This window comes from Hemicordylus capensis, chromosome 2 (assembly GCF_027244095.1).
Source record: "Hemicordylus capensis ecotype Gifberg chromosome 2, rHemCap1.1.pri, whole genome shotgun sequence".
In the NCBI taxonomy this organism is placed as follows: domain Eukaryota; kingdom Metazoa; phylum Chordata; class Lepidosauria; order Squamata; family Cordylidae; genus Hemicordylus; species Hemicordylus capensis.
Window position 1 is genome coordinate 39,628,419 of NC_069658.1, and position 13,592 is coordinate 39,642,010.

At 43.0% G+C, this 13,592-nt stretch overlaps 1 protein-coding gene across 2 annotated transcripts in view; it reads left to right on the forward strand.

The window, feature by feature from the left end:
• NDUFAF2 (NADH:ubiquinone oxidoreductase complex assembly factor 2) overlaps positions 1-13,592 on the forward strand; it is a 105,371-nt gene that overhangs the window by 57,578 nt on the left and 34,201 nt on the right. The window contains exon 2 of one of the 2 annotated variants that reach the window (XM_053293051.1): positions 1,300-1,389. The exons of the other annotated variant lie outside the window; for it this stretch is intronic. Within the exon in view, the coding sequence (XP_053149026.1) occupies positions 1,300-1,389 (90 nt within the window). The remainder of the gene's footprint in view (positions 1-1,299; positions 1,390-13,592) is intronic. 2 annotated transcript variants of the gene reach the window in all.

Below are 13,592 nucleotides of genomic sequence, written 5' to 3' on the forward strand. Positions count from 1 at the left end.
CAGCCCCTGTCTGTTCTCCATCTCCCTGTCCACTTTCCCTCGCTGGCCCTGCTGGCCGGCACTTTCCCTCCCTGTTCTCCTGGTGGGTGCTTTCTTTCCCCACCTGCTGGCCACTACCATGGCCGCCACCATTTTCTCGCCTCATCCCCGTCCCTATCCAGGCAGCTGCTCACAAACTCTTGCGAGAGCTGCCACACATGAGATTAGCTGTACGCCTTGGAGAAATATAAAAATGTTTGTTCAGGTAGGTTCGGTCTCTAGCAGTAATGTTTTCTGCTGATAATGTACCAAGTACAGTGCAAAATGAATGCACTTTAATCACCTCCAGTTTGTATCGAGAGAAAGAGTGAACTGATCTAGCACAGTGGTTAGGAGACCACTTTTCAGAAGAGTAGCTATTTTCTGGAGAAAAAACTCTAAACACCAACATTCTGAGATACATTGTAAATAGGGGGGAAACATCTTCGTGCTTTCCCTTGCCTTTCAACTGAAGTGTATAAAGAATGAGATGTTAATAGGCATCAAAAAGTGTCTTGATGTCTTACAGGGCTCCTTAAACTCATTCCTGAAATAGAACTTTCTGTTTTGTTTTGTTTTTAATCTTCTACATTCAAGTAACTCCATGAATAGCTTATGATTAGCACTGCTGGACTGGATGCAATAGTAGCACTTCCATTTGCTTGACTGGGGTTTATAAAGTGGGGATGCAGAATCTAATTCTTCGAACAAGAGGTTTGGGGAGCTGGATTTTACTTGTGTCTTTGCTTATCTCTTTTGTAGTCTCTTTCTCCCAAGCATTTTTTTCTCAGCTGAGCTCATTTCTGGCATTGGAGCTTGGATGAGGAGAAGAGTGTCTGGGGTAGAGGTGATATAGTGGGGGGAGGTTGCATACAGGGGTAGAGATGAGGTTTTAACCCCTGCCCCTGAGTGCGTGCGCGTGCGCGCGCGCACACACACACACAATTTCTTTTTCTGTACAAATCTGTCATGTCTATGATGACTCTCAGTGATGGTCTACTGGACTACAATATGGTTTCCTTAAAACTTTAACATACACAAAAGTTTTAAATAAAAGCTCTGTAGAAAATATATCTCTACATAAATAGAGCCTCTTAAGCCAATTCATTTACTTATATTTTTTAATTCTTAAAGTATTGACACAAGGGAAAAGCCATGTTTTTTGGACAAAATGATGACACAATTTAAATGACAAGATAGAACATGAAAGGGCATGATTTAACTTGTGCATATGAATTGCATCTTGATTCGTCTTTAATAATCTTTCTTTTAAAAAAACAGGACATATCATTCAGGAAAGAAGATTTTTGGAAGGATCAAATATAAAAGAATTCGAGTATGAAGTGGGGAACATTCCAACAGAATGGGAAGGTAATACATTCTTGGGGCAGCTATGCGAATACATGATTAGGTGACTTGTAATTCTTTCAGACTTAGAGTTAAAATGAAAGTGTAAGCTTAACCCCTGTCATAATCTGAAAGAGTATTGTTTTTGCTTGAAACCTATTTTTTCTGACTTGTTCAGACATTACTTTCCCAATTATCCTTTGTGTGTCACTGAAACAACCACTGCAAAGGCTATTGCAGAAAACTGGTACATTTTTGATCCACAATCTGGGAATCAATCATCTAGATTGCAAACTCATTTATCATTTTTGGGAGGCCTACTTTCCTTAAGGAAAATAAGCTTATAAAATCACCTGGCGCTGTGTGTTTGTCCCTATCAACCGCAATGTCTGCACCAAAATGAACCAAATTGACCAGGCGTCAGAAGGTCAGCTGGCCAGGGTATCCTCTGATATCAAGCTTCGATGTCTCTGAGCCAAATGCCTGACTGTACCTTTATGGGACAGGAACTCTCAATAGTGGCTGTGGAACGAGACTATGCTACATCTGACTATGAACCCTATTCGCCGGACAAGCCCACTGCAAGTTCAACGTGGCTGTCTTGGCCTCGTTCGTCTCCCATGTGCCGTGTGGAACAGCCACCACCACCACCCCCCCGGGATCAGAGGGCGCGTTGGGACTTGGAGGAGTGCTCCTCCGAGTACAGATATGGGAGAGATTGGGATCAACATGGACCATCATACACTGATCGATACTGTGACTCTGCATGGGGTTCCACGTATGTAGATAACGAACCCTCCTCCGAAGCCGTCATTGCCGTCATCGAAGCCCTTTGGGACTCCGCTCAGTTGGAGCACGTGCAGGAGGCTGCGGCTTGGTTGGTTGAGCCCCGTCATCTGGATCTCAGCTCTCCCTTTCAGGTCTCTTCTCCATGCTGGGTGATTACAGCTGATGCGTCGAAGCTAGGATGGGGCGCTCATATGGGTGATTATTGCCAGAGTGGCCATTGGAGAGGGGTCGGCACTTCAATTACTTAGAACTGTTGGCCATATTCCATGCCCTAAGGGGCTTCTTACCCATAATTGTGGGTTATTCAGTGGCAATTCAAACCGACAATATGACAGCGCAAGCATATATCAATCAGCAGGGAGGCACGACCTCAAGGAGCCTCCTGTTTCTTTCAGTCGACCTGTGGCATTGGTTTGTAGGACATGTGGTGATGCCACATGCAATCTACATCCAAGGGAACCTGAATGTCCAGGCGGACACGTTGAGCAGACTAAAAATGATTTCCCATGAGTGGATGTTGAATTGGGATATATTCTGGAAAATATTCGCAATGTGGGGTGCTCCGGGTCTGGATGTCTTTGCATCTCAAGACAATGTTCAGTGTGCCCTCTATTGTTCCAGGGGAGGAGAAGGGGAGGACTCTCTGGGCGATGCTTTCCTCCTATCCTGGAAAGGCCCCTTCCTTTACCTGTTTCTGCTATTTCCGGCAGTCGTATGGACATAAATTGACTCATTTCTGTACATTTGCTACTCAAAATGGGTTTGATATTCTTAACCCGTCTGTTCAAAATGTTTGTTATCTGTTATCTTTGAAGCCCACCACTTGAGTTTCCTGGTTCAAGGACCCACTGATAAAGAGCTTTCTAAAGGGTTTGTCATGTGTTTAACCAGATTACCCTGTTATGTCACTGACTTGGGATTTGTCTGTGGAACTGGCTGGTTTGTTGCGACTGCCCTTTGAACCTCTGGCTTCAATTGGTCCTCGTCTCCTGACATGGAAGGTTGCCTTCTTAGTGGTGATCACCTCCGCTAGGAGGGTGAGTGAACTGCAGGCCCTGAGGGTTGATCTGCCGTACCTGCAGTTTCATAAGGATAAGGTTGTGCTCTGACCGGATGTTAAATTCCTTCTGAAGGTAGTTTCTACCTTTCATCGTTCCCTACCACTCACCTTGCCTGTATTTTTTCAAAATCCTTCGTCTGATGCAGAACGCAGGTTGCATCATTTGGATGTTTCTGGGGCATTGTCCTTCTATGTTGAGAGGTCGGCCAAGTGGAGGAAAACTCTTTCTCTGTTTGTTCTGTATGATGGGCCTCGCAAAGAACTTTGGTTCTTCTAGTGGTCATCTTTCCTTTTACACCCCCTTCCATCATCCCCGCTGGGTCTACTGAAGGTGGACTCTGTGACTGAAGGGATGTGGAGTGGTGCAGCTGCATATAGCGGCTGGGGGCAGGGTTCCCACCTAAAGCAGGAGAATTGAGCTTGTTAGGTTCCGATGAGGTCTCTGCACAGACGCATAGCCCAGTGGTGTAAAAGGACAGATGACCACTAGAAGAACCAAAGTTACAGGTAAGCAACCTGTAGTTGTTTTCCGTGGATGGTGGGATGGAATTTGTCAGGGAATTGGTGTTGGAGGGGCAGGAGACGGTTGCATCCTCACTCTCCCCTCACATCAGAGCCCTTATCCAATTCAAGGCTCCATGTAGCTGCTTTTACAAGAAGAAAACTGTGTTGGGAGTTGCATAGTAATGTGTAGTTTGCCCTACAGTAACCAAGTTTACCAAGATCATTGTGTCTGTAGTGACTGTGGCAAGAAGGTGAACGTGCTCAAAGGTTTCCAAATGGCTTGCTGAATAGTAGTAGGATACATTTGCAGACTTAGGCAGTTTGACTCTCCAGGATATAAAATAAACCATGTGTAGGAAGACACACTTTTATTAGCTCCATTTGCATTTTTAACACAATACTTGCTCATGCTTATAATTACCATAACTTTTTTCCCCCTTTGTGATTATAGCAGCATTTAATTGGAACGATCTGTGAAGAGAAGGGAAGTAAAAAGTGTTATGAATACGCAATAGTCTTTCTCTCCTTAAGCACAGTTCCTTTTGGGGGAATGGGAAGAAAATGTTCAGACTGCTTTGTTTCCCCATCCATTATTTGGGCAGAGAAGGTGTGCAGTGTGTTCTTGTTTATGACAGATAGAGCAGAGAAAAATGCAAGTGCTTAAATGCAAAGAACAACATTATTAACTGGATTTTTCAGTTCATGTTTTAACTGCTGAAACAGTTCAGAAAATATAATTCATGGTGGAGGGGAAATGAGAACTCCATTCTACTACTCCCCCACCTTAAAAAAAAAAAATCAGGTCTGTTTCAATAACAGAAGTGAGAAGTAAGTTTTAATAATATTAGCATTTATATAACACTTTTTGCCTTCCAAGTGGTTCACCCACTCTGTTTCCTCAAGGCCTTTTGCTCTGTGGTCCTGTGAGATTTCATCTTGTTCTAATCTTATCCAACATAAACAAGAGCATAGAAAATTGGTGTGAGGCATCTGGTAAGGGTGCTCTGGTATATGGCTCATGAGCTACATTTAGTTTATGCTGTGTATCACCTCTTGTCTGTGACCGTAATAAAGATGATTGATTCATCTTTACCGATTGATTGATTGATTGATTGATTGATTGATTTAAAATATTTATACCCTGCCCCTCCAGTACACTACTGCTCAGGGCGGCTCACAACAATAAAATAGATACAATATATACAATAAAATTAATTCAGGTTAAAAACTACAATCAGTATTAAATTTCAAATTCAAAGTTATTTAGAAGCTGAGAATTATAAAAATTATAAAAAATACCTTCTAGATATAACCAAAGATGCAGCATTAAAAAGCCTCTTTAAAAAGATGTGTGTTTCCCCCATGGTTTCAACATTTACAAATCAGTTCGATAGTTCAGAAAGAAATACAAAAACAAGATGGAAAGCTCAAAGATTTAACTGAATTCGAAGCATTAGTAACCAAAAACGCTGATCATTTATTGGGATTGATATACAAGTTGCTGTTAAAATATGATACGGAAACAGAACAGATTAAAGATTGTATGATCAAGTGGATGCAAAACCTAAATAGAACAATTGATATGCAAGAATGGGAATATCAATGGAAGGTGAATATTAAATTTACATCAAATAGCATCCTAAGAGAAAACTGGTATAAAATGTATTTTCGTTGGTATATTACCCCTGTGACTATTAGTAAGATGGACAGTAATTACCCAGGAGATTGCTGGAAATTCAAACATCATGCAGGAACATTTTATCACATGTGGTGGACTTGCGGCAAAGCACAACAATTCTGGAAAAAAATTCACTTTAAGATGCAGCAAATTGTAAATAAAAATTTCCCTTATTTACCAGAGCTCTTTCTGTTAAATGTGACTAAACCCAGTATACCCACCAAATATATGGAGTTATCTCTATATATGATTACTGCTGCTAGGATTCTTTATGCTGCCAATTGGCGATCACAGACAACCCCGACTTTGGATGAATGCCTATTAAAACTATGGGAATATGCTTCGATGGCTAAGGTTACAGCCTACTTGTGGAATAACTCAGAAGAAACATTTGCATTAACTTGGGAACCTTTTATAAATTTTAATATAGCACAAGGTCACCACCCACACTCAAGATTTGACTTTTTGTTTTTTTAATATTGAGGGATGGTTTGTGTATTATTCATATTTCTTACTTTTCTGCAATTATTGTTACAGGGTTAAGGCTAGCAGAGGGTGGAAGTAGAATTGTGGTTTGTTATTTGTAATACTCCATATATAACCCCTGCTAACTGGGCAAAGAGGCACCTTTTAATGTGGTGATTCTCTTTATTTAGCAGTGGGAGAGTAACTGGCTCTATCCACCCCCATCACAGTACCTCCAGTGACTGTTGCTGGTGTCTATCTTATGTTTCTTTTTAGATTGTGAGCCCTTTGGGGACAGGGTTCCATCTTATTTGTTTATTTCTCTGTGTAAACCACCCTGAGCCATTTTTGGAAGGGTGGTATAGAAATTGAATTAATAATAATAATTTAGTAGTAGTAGTAGTAGTAGTAGTAGTAGTATTTGCAAACAAGAGCTCCTGTATTCGGGCCGACTTGGACTCCACTGTTTTTGCAGGGTCTATGGAGGAGGTGTCCAGCAATCCCTCTTGCAGTATTAGATTGGATCAGTCTCAATCTGTGACTCCTGAGGATGTGGACAAGCTGCTTGGGGCGGTGAGGCCTACCACCTGTTCTCTGGATCCTTGCCCGACTTGGCTGCTTCTGTCTAGCAGGGATATTGTTGGAGATGGCCTAGTTAATATCGTAAACACATCACTGAGGGAGGGTAGGGTGCCCCCTTGTTTGAAGGAGGGATTGATTAGACCACTCCTAAAGAAGCCTTCTTTGGATCCCTTAGTGATGGACAGTTATAGGCCTATTTCCAATCTCCCTTGGTTGGGCAAGGTGATTGAGAGGGTGGTGGCCGACCAGCTCCAGGCAGTCTTGGAGGAAACTGATTCTCTAGATCCATTTCAAACTGGCTTTAGGGCTGGCTGTGGGGTTGAGACAGCCTCGGTCAGCCTGACGGATGACCTTTACCAGGGAATCGACAGAGGGAGTGCAACTCTGCTGGTTCTTCTGGATCTCTCGGCGGCGTTCAATACCATCGACCATGGTATCCTTCTGGATCGTCTGGGGGAGTTGGGGATAGGGGGCACTGCTTTGCAGTGGTTCTGCTCCTATCTCTCGGGTAGATTCCAGATGGTGGAGCTTGGTGACAGTTGCTCCTCAAAACGGGAGCTGTTATATGGAGTCCCCCAGGGCTCCATTCTGTCACCAATGCTTTTTAATATCTACATGAAACCACTGGGTGAGGTCATCAGGAGATTTGGTGCTGGGTGTTATCAGTATGCTGATGACACCCAAATCTACTTCTCCTTTTCATCTTCAGGAAATGGCACTCATTCTCTAAATGCCTGCCTACTGGCAGTAATGGGCTGGATGAGGGAGAACAAATTGAAGCTGAATCCAAGCAAGATGGAGGTGCTCATTGTGGGAGCTCAGAATCTGAGGGATGAGTTAGATCTCCCTGTGCTGGATTACACTCCCACAGAAGGAGTGGGTGAGCAGCTTGGGAGTACTCCAGGACTCAGGCCTCACCCTGGTATCTCAGGTAGAGGCCATAGCCAGGAGTGCTTTCTATCAGCTTCGGCTGATTCGACAGCTGCGTCCATTCCTCGGAGAGGATGACCTCAAAACAGTGGTGCATCAGCTGGTAACCTCCCGGCTTGACTACTGCAATGCGCTCTACGTGGGGCTGCCTTTGTACGTAGTCCGGAAACTTCAGTTAGTTCAGAATGCGGCAGCCAGATTGGTCTCTGGGGCTACCCGGAGAGACCATATGATGCCTGTTTTGAAACAGCTACACTGGCTGCTGATATGTTTCCGGGCAAAATACAAAGTGCTGGTTATTACCTTTAAAGCCCTGAACGGCTTAGGTCCGAGTTATCAAGAAGAGTGCCTTTTTTTTTTTTACATGATCCCCACTGCACATTAAGGTCATCTGAGGAGGTCTGTCTCCAGTTGCCACCAGTTTGTCTGGTGGTGACTCAGAGGCGGGCCTTCTCTGTAGCTGCTAATGGGGTATGGAATGCACTCCCGGCAGAAATTCGTAATTTGAGATCATTGCTGTCCTTCAAGAGAGCCCTCAAAACGTACTTATTTGGCCTGGCCTTCCAGAGTTTTAAATGATTAATTGTTTTAAACTGTTGCCCTGATTTTCAGGGCTTTTAGCTGTTTTATTGGTTTTATTGTGTTTTAATAGTTTGATTTTAATTGTTAATTTGTTTTAATTGTTTTTATCATGTTGTGAACCGCCCTGAGCGATTTTGGAAGGGCAGTATATAAATCTAATAAATAAATAAATAAATAAATGATAAAATTCAGCCACCCCAGGTCCTTGGGAAGGACTCGATGTCTGGATAAAATAAACCAGTCAATAACACCTGTCTGACTGTGTAAACAACAAATAATATAATTACTGCAAGTTGGAAGTTCAAGAGATGATAATGTAATCATGTTTTTATTCTTATTCTCTAAATAATAATAATAAAAAAGAAGATGTGTGTTTCATTTTTTAAAAACAGTGAGGGAGGGAGTATGGCGAAGCTCTTCAGGGAGGGCATTCCAAAGCTGAGGGGTTGGACCCTTTATCAGGGTGAGCTCCTAGCAATTCCTCATGTTTTGTTGTCTTCCCCAATTTTCTATTGCTTATTTAGCCAAAATTAGTATTCCAAATAATAGTACTACTACTATTTATATACTGCTTTTCAACAAAAGTTCCCAAAGTGGTTTACATAGAGAAATAATAAATAAACTACCCACACAGAGCATCAGTGCGCTCGTACTTGATTGCTCCCCTCACCTCCCCCGCCACAGCCCCCTCACCTCAGAGATCTCTCCACCCTCATCAAAGCCATGCTCATTTTCCTCCTTCTCCATCCTGTTGCTTCCACCCCTTCACCCCTCTTGGTCGCAGCTGCGGCATTGCTCGCACTGATTGGCCAAGCCGCAGCCTCCTAACTCCAGGGACACCCGAGCCCCATTCCTGCTCTACCCCGCTGGAGCAATGGTTGACCAGGCCCTTCCTTGCTGCTGTTGCCACCATGGCCGCCTGTTCTCCTCGGGCCTCTGAAAGTCCCGGGTCTATCCCTCGCCCTTACTTAATTCTCTCTTCCCCTCCCTTTTTCTTCTCTCTCCTCTGCGCTTTCTCTCTCTCTTTCCTTTTCCTTCCTGAGTTAACAGATCTTGTTCATCTTGTTTCCTCATCTAATTCGCACAGTGGCAGCCTCCTTCTCCTGAAGGGGCTGTTTCCTCTCTCACGACCCCTCTCTTGGCACACCCCGCCCACTATCCTTTCATTCATATATCTGTGTGTGTGTGTGTGTGTGTGTGTGTGTGTGTGTGTTTGTGTGTGGATAGATAGATAGGTTCTTCTCTACAATCAAATACATCTTCTGACCAGTAACAATTGCATTCCATCTGACCTTAACCATCACAGGCTCCTCCTCCCTATTTGCATATGGACAAGAGAGAGCTTGCTCAGGCTCTCTGGAACCCGGGCCATGCCCCCGTGCACATGATGTCACGTGCACGGTGGCTTTTGGCGGCCTTTTATTTGAACCCGTTTGCACAGTGGTGGCTCTGCCTCTTCTTGTCAACCATGTCAAGAATATCTCTTGTGGAAATACTTACAAAAAAGTCGTATATAAATATCAATTGTATTAAAGGGCTGAGAATTTTTCTTGGTTGAGACCTTCTTGTTTGGGTTGACTTGGAGTTAAGCCAATAAGAGATTTATTTTAGTTAACTGTTCTTAAGAATTTAATCATTGTAGTTTTTTAATACTGTTCCCTGCAATGAGCCTTGGAGCTGTTTTCTTTATATAGAGCTTTTCTGTCCTGTCTTAAGAGTCCAGAAAAGTAACAGCATAACTTTTGTTCTTTCTATTAAAAACGAAAACAAAAAACCCCACACAAACACACCTTGTGAGGTAGAACTATGTGTATGTGAGAATTCTCCAAGATCACATGTAGTGAACTTCATGGCTGATTAGGCATTTGAACACAAGTCTCTCATGCCCAAATTGTCCACCACCCTGAGATATGTTGAGAAATGCTCAAAAGAATCCACCGTAAGCATTAGCTACACATGGTATTAACATAGTTCCTTGCTCTGCAAGGGTTCACTTTAGGAAAGGAAGCCATGTGCTTTGCCAGGGGCATTATCTTGTGGATGCAGCCTGCTGATAACCTTTCCATTTTTTAAATTCTAATGGTCACCGACTATCTGGTGATAGAATGTGTCACTTAGCTCCTCTGCACATGTCATTGGTCTTCATAAAAAGGTATCCATCATTTTCAGTGTCTGTGGAGATTTAGGAGTTTGTGTGCTTCACGCTGCATTTTACAGCCTTCCTATTCTAGTCCCCCTCCTCTTTTTTTAAATGGGTAACATTTAGTGATTAATGGGAGTTTTAATTTGCATGCTCACTTTTACGCTCATTACAATGCATTATATGCCAGTAGGAGTCTTAAAGTTCAATGAAAATCTCATGCATACTAATGAGAATGCAAATGAGTGCTGATGAAAGAATGCCAGGGTCTCAAGGTATGAAATGTCCAGTTTATCTTGCTAAATTCCTCTCAGACAAATGTAGTGTTATCATGAGCACAGACTGCAAATAGTACTGTACTGTATTTATATAATTAATGACGGCTATGTAATTAGACAATTTTGAATTGCAAGCAGTCAGTGGACTTCAAAAGCCTCAAGGAGAACGTTGCAAAATTGGACTCTGTCCATGTATACATATTTTTTTCCTTTGCCTTTTGTACAGTGCCAAATAGAAACTATTTTGGCTGAAACTGCATGAAAATATGTTGCTTTATTGAGCTGGAGTGATGTAAAGGGTTTTCTAGAAGTCGCTTGCATTGAACGTATTTCCCAGATTAAAGAGCAAAGCAGAATTTTGCTAATCATTACCAAGATTTTTGCTTCCTTTCTTGAACAATATTTTTTCTAAACAGCAGTGGAGGTCTTTTTATTCTGACTATATAGTAGAAGTTTGGAGAAAGTATTCAAGGAATAATATGGTGCAATGGATGCCAAGCTGCAATTAAGAAGGGTTAAACAATGTACAGGATCAGTTGGGTTATGTATTTAAACAAATGCAGGCGAAAAAGAAAATGAGTGGGAATTAAGCCTCATGTCATGCTTCTAGAGCTGGCTTCCAGTGGAATAAATAATACTGTGTGTGTGTGTGTGTGTGTGTGTGTGTGTGTGTGAGAGAGAGAGAGAGAGAGAGAGAGAGAGAGAGAGAGAGAGAGAGAACAACCAATAGTTCATCCTCTTTATCTTTTAAGTTTTGTGTGTACAGTCGTCCCTCACCAACCACAAGGGTTCCGTTCCCGGAAAACCTCATGGTTGGTGAATTTGTGGTAGACAAAACCAATGGTAAACAGGTGGTTAGGGGAAGGCTGAAAATAAGGTTAAAAACAGAATCGCCCCTGACTCCTGGAAATGTACCCTGGACCCCCAGAAATGACCCCTCCCAAACCACGGTTTTTAAAAAACTCACCAAATCACAGATACCCGGGTCGCAGTTGGTGAGGGCAGTCACAATTTCCCAGTCATGGATATTCAAATCTGCAATTGGGAAAACCGCGATGGGCGAGGGACAACTGTACTATGAAGGTCAAACTATAAGGCAGTTCACATGATGATTAAAAATGTAGGAGAAATGTTCGTGGGAGTTGTGCTTGCTCCTGTTTTCTGCTTGTGTATGAGTAAAAACACAAGTTCAGAGACTTGGGCGGTGATCATCTGTTAAATGTCAGCTGGGTAGGAGGGCTTCATCCGACCCAGCAGCTGAACGAGGTCGGAGGAAAAGCATACGCACAGCTGCCAAACTAGGGTAGGACACTTCTACCCTTATAATTTTCATTTGAACTGCCTTTATATGTGTGTGACTGATTTGTTTTCATTGTGTCATTTTATGGTGATAATACACTACCTTGGTTGCACCCTGGCTTTAATTTTTTGTCTGGCTCTTGGCAGTACATTTTTAGATGAATGTAAATATATTGAAAAGGAGGCCACTCAGTGGTTCTAGACCCCATGATGTACAGATCCACATAAGGAATGCCCAAGGACAGTAATTTCAGCTCAATCCAGTATTCTAGCTTAGGGATTCCACAGTCCAGGGATTCAGTTTAGGGGCAAGGGCTTGAGCACACAGATGAGTACTCAGCGGGATGAACCTCTGGGCAGTAGAAGGTAGTGTGTGCCATCAAAGACCTCCCAGAGCCTTTGGATGGGGCGGTCTAGAAATGTAATAAATAAATAACTCAAGTTTCCACAACAGGATTTCAACAAAGATGCCTTGGAGAAACTGCATGCTCTCATCTAGGAGGAAAAGGTTTCTTATAGACTTTTGCCCTCAACAAAGTTCCAAAGGTGTGGAAAGTTAGAAGTACAAAGGGGAACATTCCAATTGCTGGATTTGGCGAAGGTACCGGTGAAACTTGAAAAATTAGAATATCGTGCAAAAGTCCATTAATTTCAGTAATGCAAATTAAAATGAGCCCCTGGTGGCGCAGTGGTAAAACTGCCGCCCTGTAACCAGAAGGTTACAAGTTCGATCCTGACCAGGGGCTCAAGGTTGACTCAGTCTTCCATCCTTCCGAGGTCGGTAAAATGAGTACCCAGAATGTTGGGGGCAATATGCTAAATCATTGTAAACCGCTTAGAGAGCTCCGGCTATAGAGCGGTATATAAATGTAAGTGCTATTGCTATTGCTATTGTTAAAAGGTGAAACTGATATATGAGACAGATGCATTACATGCAAAGCGACATAAGTCAAGCCTTAATTTGTTATAATTGTGATGATCATGGCGTACAGCTCATGAAAACCCCAAATCCACAATCCCAGAAAATTAGAATATTACATGAAACCAATAAAACAAGGATTGTAAATAGAACAATATCGGACCTCTGAAAAGTATAAGCAAGCATATGTATTCAGTACTTGGTTTGGGCCCCTTTTGCAGCAATTACTGCCTCAATGCGGCGTGGCATGGATGCTATCAGCCTGTGGCACTGCTGAGGTGTTATGGAAGACCAGGATGCTTCAATAGCGGCCTTCAGCTCTTCTGCATTGTTTGGTCTCATGTCTCTCATCCTTCTCTTGGCAATGCCCCATAGATTCTCTATGGGGTTCAGTTCAGGCGAGTTTGCTGGCCAATCAAGCACAGTAATCCCATGGTCATTGAACCAGGTTTTGGTACTTTTGGCAGTGTGGGCAGGTGCCAAGTCCTGCTGGAAAATGAAGTCAGCATCCCCATACAGCTCGTCTGCGGAAGGAAGCATGAAGTGCTCCAAAATCTCCTGATAGACGGCTGCGTTGACCCTGGACTTAATGAAGCACAGTGGACCAACACCAGCAGATGACATGGCTCCCCAAATCAACACAGACTGTGGAAACTTCACACTGGACTTCAAGCATCTTGCATTGTGTGCCTCTCCATTCTTCCTCCAGACTCTGGGTCCTTGGTTTCCAAATGAGATGCAAAAGTTGCTCTCATCAGAAAAGAGGACTTTGGACCACTGAGCAACAGACCAGTTCTTTTTTTCTTGAGCCCAGGTAAGACGCTTCTGACGTTGTTTGTTGTTCAGGAGCGGCTTGACAAGAGGAATACGACATTTGAAGCCCATGTCCAGGATCCGTCTGTGTGTGGTGGCTCTTGATGCACTAACTCCAGCCTCAGTCCACTCCTTGTGAAAGTCCCCAACACTTTTGAATGGCCTTTTCCTGACAATCCTCTCCAGGC